This window comes from Seriola dumerili, unplaced genomic scaffold (genome assembly GCF_002260705.1).
Source record: "Seriola dumerili isolate Sdu_G_001 unplaced genomic scaffold, Sdu_1.0 BDQW01000191.1, whole genome shotgun sequence".
NCBI lineage: Eukaryota > Metazoa > Chordata > Actinopteri > Carangiformes > Carangidae > Seriola > Seriola dumerili.
In genome coordinates this window covers 3,512,542-3,528,369 of record NW_019174446.1, presented here as the reverse complement: position 1 = coordinate 3,528,369, position 15,828 = coordinate 3,512,542, and the positions used below count along the sequence as shown (strand labels likewise).

General features: G+C 42.0%; 1 protein-coding gene across 1 annotated transcript in view; it reads left to right on the top strand.

The window, feature by feature from the left end:
- me1 (malic enzyme 1) overlaps positions 1–15,828 on the top strand; it is an 83,218-nt gene that overhangs the window by 14,170 nt on the left and 53,220 nt on the right. The window contains exon 2 of the mRNA XM_022753588.1: positions 15,577–15,710. Coding sequence (XP_022609309.1) covers positions 15,577–15,710 — 134 coding nt within the window. The remainder of the gene's footprint in view (positions 1–15,576; positions 15,711–15,828) is intronic.

The window sequence follows — 15,828 nt, the reverse complement described above, 5'->3', positions numbered from 1 at the left end:
CCTTTTTGGATATCATGACATGCAAAAAACAGGAATCGGGGGCATTTACCTGGACATTTCATTTTCATGGCTTCAGGAGACAATGAAAGAGTTTGCCGGAGAAAATTGCTTAATGTAGGGTGCTCTGGGCTCACCAGGCATTTGAACCAACCAAATGTTGATAGATTTGACAATGAAAGTTCATCTTTCTTGTGGAGGATGACAGACAAAAAGGATGAAAGCAGTTGTCATGGGCTTTCCCTACAACAAAATGAAACTAGGGCTCTGCAGCAGGCCTTTTTGACTGAGGATATTTTGACATGTCACTGTAGGAAAAGCGGACCGCGGACCGCTCACACCCAAAGTAAGAATCATATCCCTAAACTAAGAAATCCCACAACTTTAATATAAGTGTGCTTTCCCCCTGCAGGAAATGCTGCTCTGGACATAAACGTATATTAAAGCCTAGGTAGCGTAACGATTGCCACAAATAATAACATTGCATCATGATCAAGTGATGCTGATTGTACGTTTCTTTCTTGAGGGCAGTTACATTATCCAAAATGACAAACCTCATTTGCATTTTTCACTTGAGCTTCTCTTAGGAGCCTGTGGGTGAAAAATGATACTTAATCCCTGTGTTTTCCTGTGTGTTCACAGATTCTCATGTAGGTTAAAGATATTAAATGAAACTGTCATCTCTCACCCTTTCATGTGGTGGTCTTTATGGCACTTGAGCAAAGGCTTGTGTTACCATGAAGTTGTTACAGGAGATCCATTGTGGCCATTTGTAATGGAAATTCCACCAGAGAGGGAACTTCCCTCTTAACGCAGTGTAGACCAGCTGTAAGCAAGTCTGGAGTGTTTCAAGGTTCCCCTCAGTACACCAAGTGGACACACACACACACTCCCTCTCACTTTCTCTTACACACACACACACACACACAAAGTCATGCACATGCATTCATGCATGCGAGCATGGACATACAAAGTAATTTACACCAGGTTGTGCAAGGTTTTCCATTCTTCGATACTACACCTGCAGGCAGAAGGCAGAGCCCATAAATAAACCTCTCATTCACTCTCTGTGTACAATTAGGAGCATTTAAGAAAACATTCACTCTTTCTTTTCAGAGAGAGAAAACACTTAGGGTTCCTTAAGGTGGCCTTCATGAAATGTTTGGATCTCTTCACTAAGCTTGTTACCGTGCAGTTTGTTAGTTTTAGGTCATGTCACGATGACAAACTGAGAAGCAGTGAGGTGTCAAGGGTTTCTAGCTTTTGAGGGAAATCTGTTGCACCTGTGATGTGTTGAACAGAAAACCAGTCATATTTGTCAGAGGGCAGGGGTCAGCTAGCGTATGATTCTCTGGCATGTGTGACGTTTTTGAAATGAAGTCAGTGTGGAGAGGGTCATTTGAAGGCCTTTTTATTTGCCGTTAGGATGTGTGTCAGTGCTTCACCTCCATGGGAAATGAGCACAGACATCTCTGACCATTATTGTCACATTACTGCCTGAGACTTTCTAAGCCTCCTCGTGTCCTCTGGATGTTGAGACTACCACTTACTATGTCCAGTATAGGGTTAGGACTGTTTTGACAAATTGTCTACAATCTCAGAAATTTACAAGCGTTTTGGCAGATATGTGCTTACATGCTATATGCTATCTGACCCCTGTCAAGACAAATATGACTGGTTTTTGACTGTTGTTTTGACTGGTTCTGACGGACTTCCAGTGAACATGTGTTAACCGGGTGTCAGCCTAACTGTTCCGCCTGCTCCATTAAATAATCAGCCGTTCTTTCCTGGCTCTACTTTCAGAGGAATCCCTGATTGAGCTGATTCCAAAGCGAAGCCACACAGATGATTGTGTTTCTCATGCTTGTCCCCATCTTAAACATAAGCAGATATAAAACCGACCGGGACTGTAAACCTGAAGACATTTATTTTGTCACGTCCCAGCTGAAGGGTTCAGGTTATTACTCTGACTTATAGGAAGTTACTTAACCTCTGTTCACTCCACGGGCGCTGCAGCCTGGCAGCAAAGGGTGACGTCTCCTTTGGGAAATTAAAGTTTTGGATGAAAGTGTGTTGGATGTTGGAAACCAGTACAGTGAAAAGTTGGATTCAACTATCATCACTACCTGTTTCATGTATTTACAGTGCTGTATAGATTGACAATATTTAGAATAGAAATATAGACAAAAACAAATAATAATGGAGCCTTGTACATTAAACATGAATAATGACTTTGAAAATGAAAGAGTTTGTTACACCTTCTACTTAAAATAAAAAAGTCATCACATAGAAATATTTTGTGAATGCACCATATACTCAAAGCCTGGTTAGAATCAGTATGTGGAATGATACAGAGCTTAGGTCACATTCCCGTATGTGAGCTGCTGTGTAGCCACAGCACGACCACTCTGTTTCAGGGTAGATGGCCTTCTTATGTTGCTACTCTTTCCACTTGATTGCTGATGCAAATAGAATTTACATAGTGTCGGATGACCGCTACGGCCGTCAGGAACAATGAGTGCAGTGATGGCATTAGATTTGCTTCCTTTAAAACAGGAAATGCATTCCTGTGAAGCGTGGGCCCAATATGTAGCTCTGTAAAAAGATGTGGTTTAAGTGCGGGCGGACTCCATATGGGAGTATGATTCAGATGACAGACACAGGCACTGATCCGTAGACCCCCCCCACCCACCAGCATGAGAGAAAACCCCATCATTCAGTGCAACAGCTCGATGATTGACGGCAGGCATGCTGTCAAACTCACACAGGTCTTTCGTATTGGTTCCTACAAAATGAGTGAGGAGATAGATGGAGGGCTTTGGATTATTTATGAGTGAGGAGGACAAATATTTCTGGGGAGACTGGAGCGAGTTAAAGGGGATGGGTCAATAGTTTGAGTATGAGGGTCAGTATTTGTGTTGGACAACAACCAATCCAGAGCTCACTTCCATTCAGGTTCATAGCTGCTTTATGCTTTGCAGATCAAATGCAGAGAGTGAGCATGTACACACACACACACACACACACACACACACACACACACACACATGCATATACTAGCATGAATGAATGCATTCATTTTGCCCTGCACTCCCTTTTTCCCTCTTCCCTTTTATCACTTGTCCAACACACACTTAAACACTTAGTTTAATATAAAATGTAAGAGAATACATGAGAACACATCATACGTCACTAAACTGGGTTTCGTTGGCTGTCCCTGCTGTGCACCGGAAACCACTAAAGACCGCACTATAGAGATTTAACACCTGCTTTCTTTCTCTCTCTTTCCATCTCCTTAAGAGTTTGACTAGAGAGGGTTTTCCTGAAGGCCAACACCAATATTTTGTATTGTAGCTGCTAACTGCATATTCAGTTTCAGTTTTAGACGTCAACATTTTCATACAAGAATCAAACTGGGGACATTGCATTCATAGTATATAGTAGTTTTCCAACCAAGGGGACTGGTACCCCAGAGGTGCAGATGGCGGTATTTGGAAAGATTGTGGAGCAAAAGAAGATAAAATAAATATCCACCCCATATTGAGGTAGCTGGAACACCTGAGCACCTCAAGAAAATGGTGGAAATAGATGGCTTACAGTCACAGTTAGCAAACATACTGGATAAATGATAAAATAGTTAGCAAAAAGTGATTGATGAACTGTTTCAATAGACAGCTATAAGATACATAGTGGAATAGCCAAAAGTCAAACAAAAGATATATAGATTAAATAGTTAGCTAAAATTGATGAATGTATTGCATAAATAAGTAGTAGTAATAAAGTAACTGAAAACTAGTTAAAAAAGCTAAAATGAATAAATGGCTAAAATAGAAAGGTAAAAGTAATGGACAAACAGTTGAAATGATTAGCTAAAAGTAATGGACAGATGTAAAAAAAAAAAAGAAAAAAAAAAGACCATGCGATGGGAGTCCTCTGGCACCGCATTAGAATAACGTGTCGCTTCTGTGATGTATCACTGTTTCAAATCAAATGTCTGCAAAAATGGTAGAATAGCTCTTCATTGTCCACAGCACCAAAATCTAGCTGTATGTGAGAATTTGAGAAATGCTCGCCATAGTGCTGATTGATCCGATGCATAAAGAATCTAACCAGGTTTGATTAGTAGTCATTTGAATTTTTTTTTACAGACTGCCACGTAGCTTGCATCACATCATATGGTTGTGCAGAGGTGACTGGGTACAGAAACCAAGTGGCAGGATCTCTGGCAACATGTGCCCAGCAGTTCAGTAGACCAGTATCACATGTGTATCTGTTGTATGAAAGGAGAAAGTGTAAATCTGTTTCAGGTAATGAAGAGGTTCGACATCACTGTACCTTTCTGTTGATAAAGTGATAATAATGCTTTTTCATTGCTCCATTGGTTCCTGTGTTCTGGAAAGATTCTCTGCTGGTGACCTCACCTGATGGCAGATGTGTATTGCGAATGTGCTGGGTTGCTCTTCTCTGCGTGAGTCCCCACTTTTGACTTGGACAACTAAAACAAGTGTAATGTTCCCAAACAATCTTGCCTAGTGCAGCTTTAAATGATTCCTCTGCTCACAGCTCAAACCGCATTTGAGCAGGAAACAGCCTCTGATAGGCGCTGCCTGCTGCACCGTAGACCTTCCTCTCTCTCTCTCTCTCTCTCTCTCTCTCTCTACGTGGCAGCACCAGAGAGAGGCTGAGCTGTGAGTGTGGTGGTGCTGGTGAGTGGTTTGGTGGTTTTGCTGTTATATAACGAGCTTGGTTGGCTGGCTGATCACAGCCTGAAAGAGCTGTGAATACTGGCCCCCTCCTGCTGGTCTGTTACATCCAGTGAACCGGTCACCCCACCCGCCAGACGCTGGCGGCCTGATCAGTTTACTTTTGACCTTAATAGAAGAAAAAACCCGCCTCTGGTTGGTGTTCTTTTCCCGCTCTTTTCTTTGTTTTTGTCACCCTTCAGCCCACCATTTCTCTCATCTTTGGACTCTGTCCTCTAATCCCAACTATGATAACTGTGGGATAAATCTGTCATTCCACTGGGGTATCCACTCTCTTACTCCCACCAGCTGTTTTCACAGAGTCTAGACACACATACCGCTATTGATAAAACAAGAGGATGCCATGGTGTGCTGCTGGACAATGAGGATGTCGTGGAGCGTGGGTCTTCTCCTGCAGCAGGATTAAATGGACTCACCGTTCATCTTTTCTGCTGTGAATTAGGACTTAGTGAAGCTTAGTGTGTAGTGGGTGTGTTTATGAAGCATCATCAGTGCATGTACCTGTGTGTACACTGTATATCCGCACGCATAAGCACGAGGCTGTGTCTGTTTAGGAAGATTTCACTTAAAATCTGCATTAACATTGCTATTTTTGCATTGTGTGTATACGTGTGTGCATGCATATCAGTGCGTGTGTTTATAAACAGTAGAGCGGGGATGGAGAAGGGGAGGCATATGACTCAGTCTTTCCTCCAGCTGTTGGCCAGAGTCTCCCCCAGTGCAGGTCACTGTCAGCCAAACCAGTGAGCTCACCAGGAGGCTTCCTGTGATAGCAAGTTTCTAATTTAGCTTCTGCTGACTCTCGATATTTATGGGTCTCCTGCATGAGCGTTGGTTTCCAAATGGGCTTAGTTTGCATGTTTGGGGCACATATTGTATTCAGGGTTAAGAATAAAGATGTTCACGTGGGCATGTCTGAAACCTCGAGGCAAGGAAGCCTCTTTACTTCAGTGCCAAGTCCAAGTCCCCATCTCATTGTTTGTTTGTCTTCCTTGCATAGATACTATTCTTTTTCGCTGATTGCACCAATTCATATGATTAACTGAGATGCTGTGTGCTGCACCTCTAGCTGTAACAAACAGTCTTGTCCACGTGGCAGTAATAGTGGGGTAGAATAGATGGCGCTGATGGTGGTGTTTATGGGAACAGCCTCAGCGCTGCTCCGCTCCCTGTTTGGTCAGCTGCAGAGAGGTTGCTGGTCTGAGGAGCTCTGACATCACCCCCAAAAGTGAATCCAGATACAGTGGTATATGGTGTAACAACAGTGTGGGTGAACTCAACCGCGGTAGATGACTTTCTCACAGTCCTGTTCAATGTTACGCACATTTCATCCACCCCCACCCCACCCCCCCCACACAGTTTCATTTCAGGTTTATTCAAAGTCAACTTTTGTTTTGGCAGCCATTGAAGAAGTGCTTCTTTGTGCCGCCAGCACAAAAGTGTTCGGTTCTTTGCCCTCCAAGTGGTAATGATATACAGTCCCATTCCATTTGTAGGTCACTCAGTATCTGGGCAGACATGGAGCTGATAAACCAACTTCCGTGGGGTAAAATCCACCAACTAGATTCAGGCTGACAAACAATCAATAAAAAGTAGGCTTCATGCCAGAGAGGTAAATGATCATGATCATTTTATTTGTAGTCAAATAAATGCCATCCAACCTGCAACAGCTAGCATGTCTTCATGACTTCATGTCACTTATGTCAATGGGTGTATAATGACTTTAGGACTTGAAGCATGAAAAGTTTAAGTCTTAGGACTTGTGACTTCACTTGTAGATCTTGATTTGGGATTTTGGGACTTGTGCTAAGCGAAGTGTGAGTTGCGAAGTGATGAGTCGTGACCCATCTCTTTGCTCTCGACTGTAGATCAACCTAACCGCCTTGCAGGATCAATTTCCTGTCTTTAAAATGTTGATTAAAGACCTACATTAACACCCTTTAAATCTCTATATTACTTTTATAGCTTTTCAGTGTGACTGATGTGGTTTACCTCTTTTCAGAGTAATGTGCTACCCCATTTAGTTTCTTTGTTCTGTTTTGACCTCATGAAACACTCCCAAACAATTTGTATTTAGACGCCTCATAAATACTGTTGACTTGACCTGAATCATTAAGTTCAACATTCATAAAAACATGCAAAAAAAAAAAAAAAAGCTGTGGTGGCACTAATGCAACGTGAATGTAGGACAGATGAATGAGGGGTGGCAGGGTTAAGATGGCTATCACCAGACATCACTTTCAGCAAGTGGTTTTACTGATAAACAAGTCATACAAGAAGGCCATCTCTTGTAGTGCCTCGGCTCTCCCTCATGAAAAGAAAGACCTCCCTCTCCCACACAGCACTGAATAGAGAAGTGCTCTGTGGCCACACACATCTCTGCCAGGCCCGTATCTCAGTGCCAAACATTTGAGCCCTCTCCCTGTTGAAGGCCTGTGGGCTTTTGTGTCCGTGTCTGATCTGCAACTGTGGTTGTGAGAGGCTCAATGGGGAAAGGCCTCTCTGTCGTGTTAGGCTCAGGTCTCTCTCAATAGGGGTTGTTTCTCCCAGACCAGAGGGCACTTCCATTGAAGCTGCAGCTCAGAGAACACACAGGGAAAGAGACAGGCTGGAGTGAGGCAACATATAACTCTCTGACAGATTTTTATGTGGAAGTGGGATTTTTTGTGTTGGGGGGGGGGGGGGGGGGTTTGATAACTGTCAGCAGGAAGGTCCCCCTCCCTCTTCTCATCTTATCTGGGAATCTCACACGTTGTGTGGAATTACATCATTTTAAAGTTTTCCCAGAGAGAGGAAAGGCTTTTAAGGGTTTAAAATTTTTGGTTCAGGTCTTTTCTTTGGCAACACATTGACAAAAAGTTCCATCTAAATCAGTTATTGCGTTTTGAGTCACACAATTTTGTTGAAAAAAGGAGAGAAAAGTAACAGCTGAAGGAACAGATGATTTTGCAAGAAACGTCTGTTCTTTGTTGCTATACACTAAGCGATATCACCTTGTTTTTTCCCTGAAGAGACTAGCAAAATCCTCCTATTTGCATTAGAAATAGTGTAGGATAATATGGAGATACACTATATACCACAACATGCTATAGATTTGTGAAGTGGTAGAGATTTCTGGATACAATATCTATCCCCCTTAATACCTCTGTACTGTACCAGGTAAGTCTCATTGCATTCTTCTGCAATGGATATCTGGCCAAGACAGTATATAATATAACAGCAGCAGACAAAACAATACAATGTCAGGCAATTGGTAAAACAATTCTTAATTATTAAAATAAGGCAATGAGTTCATGAGCAGGATTGTTTCATAGCAGATGCTGTTTACACCCAGGTCCTGAAGCTTTTCTGGTTTTAATAATCGCCTGACAGACAGATGTTTGATAAAAATATTAGATGTAAAGGATTTTTATGTGTGAAGTGATAAAGTGATGTGATGAAGAGATTTGTTGTGTATAATTCACTGGATTAACCAAAAAATGATTTCTTAATTGATTTTTCAAAAACTGCACTTCAACACAATATATTTTGCTGTATAAAAATCTTGATATATTTACAGTTGCTGTATTTGTTTTTGAAAGAAAGAAATTTTGTCTCTAAGGGACACCTCAGCAGTTTAGTGTTGCACTCCCACAAAGTTGGCAGACTTTAAAAAAAGAATGGTCCAAAACGTGGCAGCAGAGGAAGAGATAGCTCAACGTTTTGTCCCTGCTATGGGTCAAACTTCAAAAGTACTGGATCCTTCATTTCCCATAATACAACTGGACATAACCTCTCATTAGACTTCCCCTTCCCTTCCCTTACATGTCCACGTCTTTCAAACTTAATGCTTCCAGTGTGTATCACAGGCTTTGTGTTATTTTATATTTTTCATCTCGAGGCCAAGCTGAGACAACCTTGATGATCATGTGATCAAGTGTCGCCACGGCCACAGAGGACACAGCCGTTTTCTTTTCTTCAGTTCAGGATCTGACATTTGTTTCACTCATGTGTAACATGCTCCATTACATTCAGTTACTGCCTTTCACACATTCACTTTCAAACACATCAAGGGAGAGAAAAGTTTATGACCCGTGGTCATATTGTGATAAAGAAACCCACTCCTCCAGTGGCATAAAGGGAATTTAATTCTTTCCTGATCAGGGGAAGTTGTAACTGTAATGAAAGGAGTGGCTCTGCTGTTACACAGAGCTCTGTGTGGTTGTGGCAGAGAGAAATTAAAAGGTTGAGGTAGCGGTGTGTTTAACTTTTCTAAATCTTTACACTGAAAGGTTTCAACAGACCCGCCCTTTGAACTCCTTGGGAAGCACAGAAAGGCTTTTTATCAGGTTTGAAAAGAACATCTCTCTCGTTTGGCCCACTGGTGAACTAATTAGCTGTTTCCTATCCACTGAATGTTTTGGGGTGGGCATGGCAGCAGTCCGAGGTTAAGGGGTGGCACTGCCCAGTGGGTAGATTACAGGTTTGGTTTGTTACCACGGCTTCTGGAACATGGAGCTGCGGGCATCACATGTGTTGGCACAGGGTGCGAGCACTTCAGATGTGGTCAGGGACATGTGGAAGCTTTCGTGGATTTATCCTGCCCAGCCCAGTTTAGAGCTCCAGAGGGGAGAGAGAGCAGGCTTTACAGCAGCCCAACATTTGAAAACCTGTATTCTGACAAACAAACAGGGACAGTTTGTGTGTACACATGAGTGTGTGAGTGTGCATTTATGTGAGGTTTTTGGCTTTTGACGTGTAGGTGTGTATGTTTGTCACTATACTTTGGTTTTGAAAAACATACACCAAAAAATAGAGTTAAGGGAAAAGTAGACATCTGTTTTATTTATGACTGATAAAGCTCTGATTCATCTGTTTGCATGTTTGGCTCATTTAGGTTCATACTTAACAATTACAAGCCAACCAGGGACTGTTAGGTTAAAGAGTTTTGCTTCTAGGGGAGAAAACATTCTGGATCGAGTTTTAGGTTGGTTTTTTTTCCTGCCATACTAAAGGGGAAAACACACCGGAGTTTGAATATTCTTAGTATGACGCTGTCATAACTTTTCAGCAGTGGGATGAAGCTTCCCTCCTCACAGTCTTGGCCCACGATTCTTACGATATATTTACCATAGCCTATACTGAGACAAGGTTTTTCCTGGATGCCTAAGAAGGTCGACTGATGGACATGTTGACTGAAGGAGTCCAGCAGAAAGGACCTTGGAGTTGGAGAGATTGGCAGGTCTGTTTACATGCTGAGGACAGGGGCGTCGCAAAGCCAATATTCAAGTACGAAGTCAAAGAGATGTTTAAAACTGGCGTCACGGTTCCCACGCTTTCCCAGCCAAATTCTATGAACCGTGCACCACTAATCTTTCTTGCAATGAACCCCCCCTCCACCCATTCTTTTTTCTCCCGCCATCACTGGTGCCCGGCCCTGACCCAACCAGCTGTATCCCCTGTCATGAAGTCACTCTACTGGCCAGAGCCCCCCCCTCCCACCTCTGTATGGCTAAGCTGCCTCCTCCTTTGTAGGGGGATGTTAATTGTCCATGTTGGGCCCAACTGCATGATGGTATCTATTTCACATGTGAAAATGGCAGCCTTTGAGGGTCCATAGTGCTGTGTGGGTAATTGTTCTAAATGAGGCATGGTACACTTTCATGGGCCCTTTCATTCAAATTGACTGGCCGTGATATACAGCAATAACCTATTTTTAATCTCTATTTTACATGTTTTGTTCTTCTGTCTTTGTCTTGAGACCACCTGTCTAACGTAAAGTGAAATGATTGATTGACTGATGTCTAGCATAGCCCCAGCCTGATTTTTGAGTTTAAACTGAATTGGCTTCAATTTATTCCCTTTGTTATAGCAACATATGTGAATACAATAAAATAAAATAAAAACTGGGGAAAAAAACACTCCCCAGCCATAGTCCCTACTTTATCTCCTTATGAGGGATGATTTTGAAGAATTTGGAAAGGAAAGCTGACTCTATATTTAGACTTTGGTTTATTTCCTGTTTTATTTTGAAATCACTTACCTTGTGTGGCCCACTGTTCCTTTACTTCCTGTCTTTGTCTCGTTTTCTCACCTCTGTGATTGTCTGCCCTGGCCTATTATGTTACACCTGTGTCTCGTTACCTGCTCTGCTCGTGTGTATTTAGCCTCTGTGCTGCCACTTGTCTTGGTCAGTTGTGCTCTGTGCTTTGCCCTGTTGAGTTTCCCTCATGTCTCTTAGTGCTTCAGGTTTTTGTTCTCGTGTTTTGCCTTCACTAGTTTGTAAGTCACTTTTTGTTATTAAAAGACCTTTCTTCACACCAACCCCCTTTTTTGTTTTCTGCATTTGGGTTCAGAAATGTGACAGAACTAAAGCTAAAGTAAATTGTGGCTCCAGCCTGGTACATCATTAGAAATATTGATGTTTACTTGATGAAAGGACCCCAAAACAGTTACATTAATGCACTTTTTAATTTAACATGACCAACAGTTTAGACACACATCTCAAGAAATAATGTGTAGCTTAGTAATGTGCGTTGCTAACGTACCCCAGTGCACTGGCTACAGTGCATACCGACACCTTCGTCTTCTAGCGACTTGTCCAGCTCTTCGCTGTCTTCATAGTTTTTAAATCTGAAATGCAACCGCATATCTGCCTTTAGAGTTGAGTCTCACTTGCCATGTTTTTGTCTCTCATGCGACTAGATGTTGTTGCACAAGACTGGTCATGCAGAACTAACAGGGTTACAGCGTCGCACATCCATGGGCGACTGTGAAAGACATATTAAAACATTGATCTCTGGATTTTATGAAGCAGTATTTGATTACTCAAATGGAGATTGATTTGAATCAGAGAAACAATTTTCTTTCAACCCAGCCCTAGTAGAAATGTTTGCATACTTTATAAAACTGATTATAAGTTATAAATGTACAGCAACCTCCCTCTGTGCGGCTTTAGTAAAATTGACCAGAGAAGAGGACAAAACTCAATAAATAAAAAGGCTGACACAGCAGAAGGTGCAACAGGCGCTATGAAGTTATAAATAAAAATAAATCAAATAGCTCGACATTTCTTATAGAAACCAACAGCGGAACTAAACATCACTAAGGCAGACAGTTAACAGTACGAAGCCCGCAGCGTGCAGCCCACAAACACACACATTAAAACAAAAAGAGAGCCTGCACAGTTTTAGCACACTGTGTACTGTGAGTCTTGTGCACCGGGAAGTCCTCCACGACCTGCTGTAGGTTCAGTGTCTTTACTGGGTCATTCTCAGGGGTTGTGGGCTGAGACAGGGATGGGAAGTCTCTGCTGGAGGATCCACCATGAACATTTTAGTCTGTCTGTTGGTCATGCGTCATGTTGGGTGTGTTCAATTTGGGTCACCTAGCATCCTCACTGGGTGGTGCTTTAAATCAATGATTACTTGAGGAGGATGTAAACTTTTCTTAGACATATACTGTGGTATTATACCTCAGCTTTTACCATACCCTATGATGATCATAGTCTATTTAATTGTACTGTTGTCCTTTTTTTATACTGCTAAGTGAGGATTACGGGTCCCCCTAGGAGTCAAAACTGAAAGGAAGTGAGGAGTTAAAATTAATTTTGAAAAGTTTGAGACAGTGAAAACATTAGAAAAGTAAAATGTAAGCACAATTGTTTGTGTGTGCTGATTGTGGATCTGTATGCCTGTGCAGCTCTGCTCAGTTATTCTGTGCCACTGGTGCAAAGAGGGCTGTTTGTCTCAAACGGAAGTGTAAGCCAGTACGAACAAAGTGCGTTTCAGCTAATTAAAGGCTCATGTGCGCTTGTTCTTGTGGGCGTATACGTGTGTGTGATTGTGTGTGTTTTTCTTCAGGGTTCGTGTGTGAGCTGTATCAGGAACTCTCACAGAGCGAGCGCAAGAGAACGTCAGGGCGCTACAAAGTGCCACTCTGAGTGTATCTCAGCTAATGAAAGAGCAGACTGAGCCTGTGTGAGGAATGAATCTCATTTTATAGCCTCATATTAAGCTCAGTTTGCCTCATGTATTTTAAGACTTTGCTCCATATATTCCTCATGGTCAGCAGTGGCAGACAGCAGAGCAGTGGTGCGTCCCAGACACACATGGAGTCTGAAGTGAACAGCTGGCTCTCTGAAAAATAGAAAATCTTTTTTGATAATTGGGGAAGGTTGTAATTCAGAGCTGCTTCTGCCTATTTGAGGCCCGTTAAGTACAGACTGTGTCGAGCCTCGGCGAACGGCAGACGGATCGGGACTCGTACTTTAGTGTCTGAAATAACCGATGTCCTTTTTTGCAGTCGCGCTTAGATAATTTAGTGCTGTGAACTAAACATTGTTTGTAAGGATTTATCTATTCTGTGTTAACCTATTTAATAACACACACTCCTGATAGATCGTAGACAATAAGCATTTGTTTCAGATGTTCTCCCAGAGAGGAAGTGGCATGTTTTTGCTTGTTTTATTCTCGTACACTCAAGAATACAGTAATTGTGATTAAATCTAAAAATCAACCATTTGTAAGCTGTCTGCTTTTTTAAAATTCATCATTATGTAAGTCTAATGAGCTTTGGAAGTGTGTCAGTGGTCAGCACCGATGGTTCGTCTGACGTCAAAAAAAGCCACATTTTATTCTAAATGCCTTATTCTGTGCCGAGTGCTTTTCTCCTTCCTTCTAACAGCGCGTCTCGTGTGATACATTTTTCATTTTTTTTTTTTTTTTTTACAACCTCAGAAGCGTTTTAACACAGCCAGATACACAGAAAGTGCTGGTGGCTTGGAGAGGCTGTAAATTGCGGCGGCAGGGCCAAGCATCCGTGGATGTGATCCAAAACAGAGACGTTTGCAGCGCAGCTTTGCTTCTGTCTCAGCAGTCAGCAACAGTAGCTGGCATGTTGAGGCTGAGGTTTCACCGGGTCGCTGCTCTTTTATAGTTGGAAGGATTAAAAATGCCCAATGCCCACCACATCATGCCTCACTGGCAGAGAATAGTGGAGAATGCTGTTCCCATTTAAAATATGGACTCAGAGCTTGTACGTGGTGCTTTGGGAACAGTTTATTTTAACTTTTTAAATGCAGATAAGCTGTATCTGTATCTGAAGTACCTCAGTCTCTTACTTTTTGACATCACATGAACACACGCCACCTTCCTTCGGAATAACCGCACAGGTCAGAGGTCAGACTCCTGAGGGTTAAAACCTTGACACTAAACCCGTGTGCGTGTTTTTTCAATTTTCCCATTCAGAGGTCAGGGGTGAGCAAGATGCAAGCCAAAAGTAAAGGTCAACGTGAAGTCTGTGTGTGTTATTGAGGATGTGCAGTGGTGAAAGCAGACATCACGCCAGCGTGTGAGGTAACGGCAGCCCCTCTGAACACAGGGTGGCTGACAGGAAGCCCCCTCTGAGAGCAAACACCCTGACAGAACAGAGGACACATTTGACCCGCCGTCTCTCTCTCTCATCACTCAGGAATGTTTGAAGAGAAAGGACTGGTGAATATCTTCCTCGATATTCATTTGTTCAAAGTTCAGAGTTTTCAGAGCGTAGCTGAGCCGGGGAGGTAAACACCAAGAGTGCAACAAGATTGTTTTACAAAAGGGAATAAAATATCTTATAATGAAAAAGTAATACAAAATTATCTGATATTTTATATTGTGATGCTTTTTTGTTTTATTATGGTTCACTGTATTTACAGAACAGACACCATGGACAGGCCAGGTTAAAATTTCATACCTCTTTTCTTGGACTGTCCAAACTGAAGATTCAATACTTAGATTCAAGACACCCCTTACTTTATGTACTTTACACCACACAATGTACTCTATTGTGTTGTTGAGGAGAATGTGCTTTTGTGAACAGAGGTAGTAGAAGTATTCAGATCCTTTAAGGCTGTTTCTGTCTATAATTGAGTCCTTAAGAACTTTGCAGTGCAGTGAGAACATGTGAACCTGTTTTTGATTTAAGTCAATTTATTTAAAAAGGTTGCAGATGAAAATTTGTTTTTAAGAAAGTTGAAATATTCTTGTGATACTGGCTGATTTTTTTATTTTTTTTACTCTGTAAGAAATTAAAAGTTTAAGGGCTCAATTCCAAAACAACACTGAACAATGAATCATCATGTAGAAGCTGAGCATGTGTTTTGTATGAAAAATAGTGTGCAGAATACGCAAGGTAATTAGTAGCTATGAGGTGAAATGTGGGAAAGTAAAGCTATAAAGTAGTATAACACAGAAATATTCAAGTAGACATTAAGTATATCAAGACAAAACAAGTCAAACAAGAAATAATTTATCATCATGGAACGACTGGTCCCAAGTCACTCTCGATTTACCTGCAAAGACTCCACGGTCTTGTGTTGTTTATCAGTCTGTCAGTCTGCTATCTAGAGGTTAGTAAACCGAGTATGTGCCTTCATTTATTGAAGGTCACTGGCTTAGATTGAGATCAGCTGGAGAAACGCACTGGGCTGGCAACATGCACAAAGTCTAACTGCTGCTGAAACCATCTGTTGGATGAATGAATGAATAGTCTTTATTTTCATTATACAAGGTATAATGAAACTTCAAGTGGCATCTCTGCAATAACAGCCCAATGAAAATAAAAATACACATAGAAAAAAACATTCCCAATAGATACTAATATTAAAAGTTATTAAGTGCTTGAGTGCATTGTGGTATCTGCAGGATAGACACAGCAGCAGAGTAGCAGCATAGTGTTGATGTGCCCTTCAGCCAGACATGTATCACCCAGTGTGATTCATCCTCTCGGGATGTCCCTGCCCATGTTATGATGGTGGAGGATAATGGATGTGGTTTGTGTGTGTATGTGTTCGTAGGGCATGGCGTTCTCCCTGGAGGAGCGTCTGCAGCTGGGGATCCATGGCCTGCTGCCTCCCTGCTTCATCAGCCAGGACGTCCAGCTGCTGCGAGTGCTCAAAAACTACGACATGAAGAGAGACGACTTGGACAGGTAAGACAAACACAGAGAGAAATCTCCTCACGGTGTAGCTGCTATGACTTAATACCTTCATATTCTACTGGTCCAAATCAGCAGAGTTGAATTTCAGTTGATCCCCCCCGAGGATTCC